We start from the raw sequence: 10,250 nt of genomic DNA, 5'->3' as shown, positions 1-10,250 counted from the left end.
GTAGGGTAAAGAAAAAATATCATAAAATACAAAGGATAAAGTAAAAGGCTATAAATAGCACTTACATACTCTATTGTTCCATCTACTTTCCACTTATATACCGCCACTTTATTTAGTAGCAAGAAAATACCCTAGAGTTTTTTAAACTTGCACTTATATACCCTCACCTGATTTTGGTAGCAATTATATACCCTAAAGTTATTAGAACCTGCACTAAAATACACTCAAGTTTACATAACTGAGGGTATTTATGTGCAAGTTTTAAAAACTTCAGGGTATTAAAGTGCTAGTTGTAAAAATTTTAGGGTAATTAAGTGCCGCCAAAAAAAGGTTAGGGTATGTAAGTGCAAGAAAACTTCAGGGTATTTAAGTGCTGCCAAAAAAAGTTAGGGTATATAAGTGAAAGTTTAAAAAATTTTAAGGTATTTTTTTGCTACCAAATACAAGTTTGGGTATACAAGTGAAAAGTAGGCGAAACGATAGGGTATATAATTGCTATTTAGCCAAAGTAAGTCATTTTCCTGCAGCGTTAAAACTTAAGATTTGAGAAATTCTAAACCCTGCATGAACAATACTAGTTTCATCAGTAAAAAGGTTAAGAGCAAAAGAATTGTATAAAGAATTGTGTTCATGTATATGGTAGGATACTCCAAATGCAAGCCAGCATCATCAGCAGCAGCCTGCAAGCTGCCCAGGAGCTTTTCTTTGGCTTCAGTCGCTTCTTCAATACCCTGCAACAGCAAAGAAGAAATAATTAATGAAATTGTATAAAATACTGTAAATTGCACGACAAATAGCGAAGAGCCCGCAAAGCTGTGGAGTACACAAACATAATTACTTCATGTCTCAGTAACCTACACACGGATACAAATTTCCTAAATCATAAGTGAACATTTCCACGGCAAACAAATTAGCTCTAATCATGATTGATAAAATAGAAAAAAAATAAACTTTTTCCCTGGACTGTCTGCTCAAAGTAGTTGAACCGATCTTTGGCTCCGTAGTTCAAATTTCTCTTTCACAAGACATTCACCTCCCAATGAATTCCAGCAAAAGAATCTTCTGATCTCACTTACATTCCAAAGTATTACCAAATTTACCATGTCCACCAAAGTACAATAGTCCACACCTTGTCTGTCAACCTTCTCTTGCTGTCCGTTTATTAATCATCAATGAGGGAACACGTGTAATATAGTATGCATCAGGTTTTCTCTTGAATTATGCAATGACCCCCTGCTGAAAATAATTCAATTGCAAGTAGCTTCGGATAGATAATGATGTACAGGAATGAAACAGCTAAAATGCAGAAGTTTATATTAAATGGACAACACTTATCCATATCAAAGTACATCCATCCACAATTGCCAAACTTCTTCAACCAGCCAATTTTAATGATACGCCAAAGCATGTAGCTTCCAAGTAACAGTTAATTTCTCATTCTTTAGATCTCGCTGACATTCATCTCCTGGTAACCCAATTTCCTCGACTTCACGAGAAGGTATTTAATAATTTGACAAAAATTCTTCATTGAATCTATTCAAAAGAAGCTCCCTTGCTCTCCCTGTCTTTCCTTCAGAAGACTATACATATGTTGTTCATCGATTAGAATCCAAAGATCCTATCATTTAGATCCAGCATTCAAGTTTAAACTTGAAACTATCAAAATACAGAAAATTTGAACAATATAATTTGTAGCACCGGAACTTCAACATTAAAGGAACAAAAGTTCTGCCAGCACTTAAGACAGTTTATTTTAGAAAATCTATCTACAGTAATACAATTGGAATTGCAACTTGTGAGTTTAATACTGGAAAAGGCATTGGATCATGATTCCTAGGCCTTAATATATTTCTACTGTCCATTGACATTTTTTCCTAGACTGGTTATATCTGAAATGCTACAAAGATTCAATCACCTGCAACTTTTGTCACTATTGCTCATGAAGTCACAAAGTTGGATAGATTTGAGTAAATGTTTTTTACATAGAACTTCTTCCTGCAGGAAGACAAGAATGGAAATCAAGTGCGATTTTTATTTGTAATATCCATGACCTAAGTGGTTGGTTGTTCCCTATTTCATAAATCTGGTCTGGTGTTGTTTTTCTGCTCGTGAAAAGTTGATTTAAACTATTGGATCTACCTTCCAGTAGAAGGTCAAATTATCATGAAACTAGGAAAGAGATAATAGCATTATTATTTAAGTGCAATGAATGGCAAAAGAAAGGGAAGTATCCTTGATGAATAAGATCATACCGAAAAATTAGCAAAAGCAACAGGCTTTCCAGATTTATTTTGCATTTTAAGCACCTCGAAGCCACGGCATCTAGCAACAAATAACAAAAGGTATAAATTCCTTTAGTGACGATCAAATGTTCAAGGTAAATTTGTTTGGTAAAACATAAGAGACAATATAGATCGAAGTCATCTTCTTGAATAAATGAAAATGAAGACTATCAACTTACTCTGATAACATTTTCTTTATATCTTCTTCACTGCACAATGGACTCAGATTAGCGATAAACAAAGTAGAACAAGGTGAAATACCATCTTGAAGTTTGCTTTTTCGGCTGCTGAGGGCCTGAAGAAGTAAGCATGAACAACATTAGCAAACAAGATTATTTACTGAAAACATTAATCACTAGTAAAGAACCACAAACAAACGTCATGATCCTAAAACTACATTGGTTTCAGTCTACATATTGCTTCAAATTTTATATGTTTCTGTCCATGGTTCTTGAAAAAAAGGAATTAAAAATAAAGCAAGCTACGTAGTAACTTATTACGATGTGCATAATTTCACGAGATTATAATTCTCGTTGCTTACTTGGAACCCTCAATGTACTTGGAAACTCAGCTGCTACTTCTAAGTTCTATAAAGACTCTTTAAGAACTAGAATTCCGACATGTAAAAGAGTCCAAATTTCAGCAATAATACTAAAGTAAACTACAGCTGTAACAAACAAAATGAGATATTTGTTTGCCTGAAATCCAGAAATTGGAAAATCAATGTCCTAGAATTCTAGTTGAGAAACAGCGCATGAGAAAGAAAAGAAGATGCAATCTCTCTCAGAAGTACTGAATGGAATTCACACATTTATTTATTTATTTATAAACAAGCCGAAGTTCGATAAAAAGTGAATTCACTTAAACTACATCCGTAAAAAGTTATGTTGCTCCCATTGAGGATAAAAAGAGGAGGGCTGATTCAGAACTTACATGTGCAATGAACACTCATAATTGCTAACTTCAGAAGTAATATTACGAGAGAATCAAAACTAATGGAGCAACAAGGACTATATGTGGACTCAAAACAAACATAGATCAAGGCAATTAAGGACATATTGATTGTTAATGTAACAGAATAAATGGACCTCAACAGAGTCTAACGAAAGAAAATAACTCATACATTCAGCTCGAAAAGTTTGTAAATATTTTGTTATTGTTGTAATTTAAGTTATTTTTATTTGGAAGACTCCACACCTAATCCAAATACAACAAAGAGTGGTGTTTACCTCAAATCCTTTAATTGGAAACACTAGTCCAAAGCAAGAAAGGCCCTATAGCCCCACCAAGCACAAGAGGGCAGAAGGAGGTTGAGAGAAAGAGAGGATTTTCAAATTTTTATGCAAAAATACATTTTTTTTAAATTACCAAATTACATGTTCTGGCACAGGTATAAGGACAGAGAGGTGAAATGCAATGTTGTTTGTTGATGTCTCGGACTTAAAAACAACTCAGTGAGAATGTAAGAAGCCGTAATTAATTACACATAAGGTGTCTATGTAGTTAAATGCCAAATTGAGGGCCTGACTACAATTCCCACTATTATAATCACATTCTTAATGAAAGTACATTTTGAAGAAAATATAGCTTTCCTTTTAACCAAGTCTAAAACTCTATGTTGAAAACTTACATTTTGAGCAGACCGAGCATCATCTGCCTTACGCTTCCTGTTGCCACAAATTGTTCCCGCGAAAAGGAAAAGAATTAGTTATTTAACAAAAAACATAATTAGAGGGCTAAATAAAACTATAATGCATGAAAATAAACATTCATCTGGTACCAAACATGATACGGTAAACTGTGGAACTATAACATTTTAATTAAAAATTAATTTACTGTGAAGTGCATTTCAACCTCTGTGTGGCACCCTTTTTGCTGGAATTTTCAATTTCTGTGTCCGCATCAGATCCACCGTTTCCTGATCGTGAAAATGTGCCAAAACATGTGCAAGTGAGCTGTAGAGTAAGTTTTGATGATAGTGTCTTTGGTGATAACTAGTCTGCAATTCTCAGCTAAAGATATGTGAATGTCGCCAAAAAGATATAAGCTGGGCTAATAATTAACTTAAACAATGTGATTATCTGTATTCAATACACAGAATTTAAGCCACAAAAAGAAACAGAGAAAACATTTTGAGATCATGCGCGTAAGTGAAAATATTTGCTCACTATTCAACATTTTCATTACCATTGTTGCTCCATATATTTTGCTCGTCATTTCTTACTTTAGCTCGTTTATCAATTATATCATATGCTCCATCCACTATATAAAAAAACAACTCCCCATTAGACAATCAATCAAGAAAAACAAGAGATACGGGTTCAGAGTCACAATATATTATGGTACCCCTAGGACGTCTGCGAGAATTTGATCTGGCCAGCTCAATATGCAATGTAGCTCCAGTTTCAGGATCAAAGATAACTCCCTGAAAGAGAAACAACGACAGGAATTGATACAAGGAGATATGCTAATAATGGAAACTGAAAATAAGAACAGATAATATAATATGATGGCATACTGATCAGCTAAGTATCAATAAAAAACACAAACAACAAAGTTGATCAAATTCATGAAATTTGATATTTAGAACTCTACTCCATGCATTTAAAGTGTCCAAAACCCCAGTTAGGAATGCTGGCAACAAATGCGTTGGGATTTGCAAAAGATTTATAATTCTGGCTTTTGGATTATAAAATAACTCAGACTAGCACCCTAGTCCCTATTAGCTCTCGAGTCATCATTTTTCCAACAGTCATAACCCGATTTAAGTCAAAGATCAAGATAGAGATTTGTGAACTCAGTAACACCAGATCAACATAGGTTCCCTTTTGTGTATCATATTCTAGGGTTTTTTTCTTTTATAAAGGAAAAAGGATGGGTCTAAACGAGATCCCTAGCTGTTTAGCGTAAAACTAAAAAAGTGATTACACAAGAACAGGTGAATGCTCCCAACCTATCATATTCCTGGGTTGAATTCAAAAGGTTAAATACTTAAAATAGAACCACATTTGCTTTGACTTGTGTTTTGGATTACTCAACCAACAGAACCTGTTTGCTCAAACAGATTCAGTTTTGAACTGGGTTTTGGTTTAATTTGGTTGAATAGGGAACTTAAACATGAATAATCTAAATACCCAACAACTTCATTTGCTCACTCAATCCTCAGCCCAAAAGGTGTTTTGCCCTAAATTCTCTCCTCCCAACAGTTGGTGCTGCCAATCCTTACACCTCCATATGAGCCATAAAGCTCTAGTCACGCTAGTTAACCACTGATCTCTAGTACTCTAATGCTTCTCGGTGTCCAAGCCTCCCCATCCCTCTCTTCCTCCCTATATCAAGAGACCGATGTTGACCTCCTTGAGATGCTGATGAAGGAGATTTTGGTCCTGGTTTTGAAGTACTGAATGGAGTTGTCTACTTTAGATATGGTTCAAAATCAATTTGTCGATTTTGTTTGAGGGAATGAGGGCTGTTTTCATCACGTTTAGCTTTCAAATTTAAATTAGAGCTGATTCACCATGTTTACCTTTCAAGTTTAAATTTGATTCTATACGACTTTGAATCGTCAAGACATTTCTTCATTTTTTACCCCAAAATGTATTCTCCCTAAAATAGAAAAGATACTGCATGAATCAAAGCAATCAAAAGCTTAGATGATAAGGAAACTACGAATGGCGGGGATCTGATTGGATAGAAAGCTTCAACTTTTATCATTCACTTCTCGGTTCTGATGTGACTCCACTAAATAATAATATATAATAATACTCCTTTTAAAAGTACGAGTTCAGGAAAAACTTTTCATGGTCAATATTACCCTTCACTATTTTGAATATTTCATTTAAATCTTAATTTATTCTAATTTTAATCATATTTTATCTAATTTCACGTAAACAATCTATAGCTCAACAATTTAAAAAAAAATATTTTAAATATTTAATTTAATTTTTAATCTATCCAAATACTAATTAATAATTATATGCTATATTAACTCCATATGAACTACCTATAACTCAACAATTTAAAAAAATAAGATTAAGAAATTATACATAGATAACATATTATAATACAAGAAATATTACAAAAAAACTTATTGCATACAATAGCCTTAAAAGTTTAAATTTACACAAAACACCTTTACTTTTTAAAACTTAAAAACAAACATGAAATATAAAATTTTAAAATTTGCAATTGACACCCTCAATATTTCAAAAATTATAGAAACAATCTCAAAAAGTTTAAATTACAAAAAAACACCCTAAAATTCAAAGATTTTTAAAACTTAGAAACAACATTGATGAATTCCAAGGATTACCATTAGGCACTTAAAATTTTAAATTTATAAAAAATAACCTCAAAGTTATAAAAATTATAAAACTCCCTCAAAAGTAATAAGTTATAAAAATTTTTGAAATTTCAAAACTTATAACCGGTACACATCAAATTTAAAAATTATCAGCAGATCGCTGAGAATTTAAATTTTTTTAAAAATAACCAAAAATTTTAGTAATTGTAAAAATTCCTTCAAATTTTCACAATTACAAGAAACATTCTAACATTTAAAATTTACCACCAACAAATTAAATATGAAAATTATAAGCACCCAACTTAAAATTAAATTTTTTTTATAAAATACTATCAAAATTTAGAAATTGTAAAACACACCCTCAAAAGTTCAAAAACACAAAAAGGCTAAAATTTGGTAAAGAAATAAGAAATGTTTGATATTATTACATTAAGATATATAAATTTAACTTTTAATTTAAAATTTATCATCCCTTTTTAGCATCTAAAAATAATCTAAGTTGATGGCGGTAAAAAATAACAATTATCGTAGATTAAAACTATCCAGTTAAGGAATAAGAATTTAAAAATATATGATAGATTAAAAATTAACATTACTGTATAAATTCAAGAAAGTGCATATAATTTTACTAATAACATTCACTGATAGAAAACAAATTAATAAAAGACTATAATATAATTTGTTAGTATTAATTGATTATAATGTATAAACATTTATCTCTAATGTTGATAATATTCATAGGATAAAAAAATACAAGGAGTTATGTATAGAGAAACTATCAGAAATTTTAGAAATATCATTTAAAAGAACTAAGGTGTTTTCATTTCATATATAGAAGTGAAGGAAATAAACTCAAAATTAGAAAGCATTCATAAATCATCTGAATTAACATTGATAAAAAGCATATCTAGCAAAGAAGCACTGACCGAGTTCCCCTTGAAGAACATATTGAATAATTTTATCTTAATTAAGAAACATTCTTCATGAAAGATACAAGAAAAATTAGCAAGTACTTATAAATTTTTATACTTTATTCTTAAAATACTAGAGGAATCATAAACTTAACATAAAATTACGTATAAATAATCTTGTAATAGAAACTAAAGTGAAGCCATTGATCAACTATATTGCGAGATATAATAAGTTAGATAAGATGAGGAAAATCACTATAATGGACAAAAAGTATGCACATGATACTTAATTACAATATTGTACGTAAAAAAATTAAAATCGATATTTTTCTTTTTTCTATATAGTGGCATGACTCTGCAAGTAACCTTATTTAGGGATATGACTACCAACGAATGATGAATTTTTAAGGACACGATAAAAGATAAGCATGTAATAGTATCGTCAGATTTCAAGATCTTTAAATATGAAGGTAACATATTTTACAACTAAAATTCTTATTAAAGGTCACTAAACATAAAATTCACATTTTATCAATCTCAAATTTGTAGGAAAGATATGCATGTCATCGTAAATTTTGTTAATAATATATATCAATTCAAAGATACGACTTATTAAAGAAATAAGAGAATGGTAAGTAAGCCAAGCAAACATCCATATAACACGATAAAAAAATATTATATTTTAAAGCTAATATGTAGGGCTCATTCAGAACAAGCTGCTAAAACAAAAACATCTCGATCAAGGCTCTTTATAAATACAACACAAATTTAAATTATTGAATATTTTATAGAATAGCTTAATTTTTTGCGTAAAATCAGGAATTTTAGAAGGGATTTTTATGAACTCTTTTAATATTTTATATGGATATATGGATGTTTTTATAATGTAAAAGTGTACTAGAGTTAGCATTAATCTTTATTTTATGATTTTTTTAAGTCTGTCAATGATTAGCAACCAAATTTATATTCTTTTTAGTTTCATTCTAGCCCACTTTTAGTTAATCATCTTGGCTTATTGGTTTTAATTATTCATCTTTTTTTACAACTCTATTTTTTTCAAGTGTTTTCACTTTTACAATATTATACCTTCTCAAATCAAGCTTGGCTTCATGTCGATCCAAATAACGTGCAAATTCAAATTAGCTTTAGATTATATTTATTTCTTGTCAATTCAATTATTAACGTAAAAAATTTAAATTTAGTATAGCCCATTAAAACAAACATTAAAGAAAATAAATAATCATAATACTAAAATTTAAAGACATAAGTGAGCAAAAACAATCAAAGTAGAACTGATGAACAAATTTTAGTAAAGAAATAAATTAAAAAATTTAATCATAGTATATAACCACGTGCATTGCATGTGCATAAAACCTAGTGAATCCAAAACCCTGAGTTTATGTTTCACGCAACATAACATAAAAAGAAATAACACGGTAAATGTTATTAATTAGAATAATTGTCATCAGACGCCCTGCATAAAACGTTACATGGAGCCTTTCAATTCCATAAAAATATGTGTCCTTTCACAATAAAACTCGGTGGGAGTTTAAAATACTCTATGCTTACTTTTCAATCACATGCAGGAAATAGGCCCAAAATCTAGGCCAGGTAGGAGTTGCATTTTGTATTTCTTAATCATTAAAAAAAGAATTTACTGGGAAATTAAGAGATACCAGAACTCATTATTAACCTGTCCCCAACCACTTAAAACACTTTTTTTTTCTGAGAACCCCATTAAAAACATTACATTCTTTTGTAGGTGAAGATCAGAATATGAAACAGCGGTACTTCTTCACACTCTGGCCAAGAAATTGTTGACGATGAAGTCGGCTTCCTAAAGCTGACACACAAATCAAACTTGCAAGAGATTTGCATGGGAGAAAAGTGGAAACTAGTAACCATTGAATCATACAGTCTGATTGACCCCAGATGGAAGCAAGCTAAACTGATCCGAAAAGATGTCCAGCCTTAATTCCAAAATGTTTTTTCCAAGGCATCGCTATAGATTGGACAAGCAGAACCCTAATCCAGCTTAAGAAACTGAGTAAGGATATTCAGAAGGCCATACCAGGTTGACATTTTGAACCACAAAATTACGAGCGTCAATGATTTCTAATCGTGAAATTTTTATGAACAGAAGTAAACTGTTGACATCATACATATGCTACTAAATTTGTTAATAACTAAATCAATTTCATATATGCTGGCGCAGCATCAAACTTAGAAGCAAAGGAATTTGCATGGAGAGAAAAGTGAAGGATATTATTCCTCCCAAACTTACATTCAGTTCGGTCATTGCAGAAAGAGCAGATTGATGGTTGAAAAATGTAGCGAAGGCAACAACCTGAGATATAAAAAGGTCAAAATGAAAGACATTTTCAGCGTGTTAAAAAAACCCCAAAATAACGAGAAAAACTGAATGAGAGAAGGAAACCCTAGAGTAAGCAGAAATACTAATAAACCCTAAAAACTGCAGTTTCTTCAAACTAGGAACATGGTAACCCCTTAAATCTTGCAACTTTGTAAGTCGATCAATAACCAGCGACCAATAGAACCCTAATCCTAGAAAAAAATGCTTCCAAAATCGGACCTGATTCCCACGGCCGGTGTATTCAAGGAGGCAGGTGTCGAATCCAGCGCGGCGGCGGAAGAGGTTGTGGATCTCACGAGCCTTGACGTCATCGGGGAGGCCGGATATGAAAAGGGTGTGGATCTCCTGGTTCGCCGCGGCGGCGGCGGCGGCGATCGCCG

At 31.8% G+C, this 10,250-nt stretch overlaps 1 protein-coding gene across 1 annotated transcript in view; it reads right to left on the bottom strand.

Annotated features, from left to right (window-relative positions):
• LOC109836430 overlaps nucleotides 1-10,248 on the bottom strand; it is a gene marked incomplete at its 5' end in the record, with an annotated part of 10,629 nt that extends 381 nt beyond the window's left edge. Inside the window, 9 exons of the mRNA XM_020404328.1 lie at nucleotides 649-731; nucleotides 2,253-2,322; nucleotides 2,462-2,569; nucleotides 3,794-3,949; nucleotides 4,137-4,200; nucleotides 4,470-4,544; nucleotides 4,629-4,707; nucleotides 9,781-9,843; nucleotides 10,090-10,248. Of these exons, the coding sequence (XP_020259917.1) occupies nucleotides 649-731; nucleotides 2,253-2,322; nucleotides 2,462-2,569; nucleotides 3,794-3,949; nucleotides 4,137-4,200; nucleotides 4,470-4,544; nucleotides 4,629-4,707; nucleotides 9,781-9,843; nucleotides 10,090-10,248 (857 nt within the window). The remainder of the gene's footprint in view (nucleotides 1-648; nucleotides 732-2,252; nucleotides 2,323-2,461; nucleotides 2,570-3,793; nucleotides 3,950-4,136; nucleotides 4,201-4,469; nucleotides 4,545-4,628; nucleotides 4,708-9,780; nucleotides 9,844-10,089) is intronic.

This window comes from Asparagus officinalis, chromosome 1 (assembly GCF_001876935.1).
Source record: "Asparagus officinalis chromosome 1, Aspof.V1, whole genome shotgun sequence".
In the NCBI taxonomy this organism is placed as follows: Eukaryota; Viridiplantae; Streptophyta; class Magnoliopsida; order Asparagales; family Asparagaceae; genus Asparagus; species Asparagus officinalis.
This window is presented reverse-complemented; position numbering and strand designations above follow the sequence as displayed.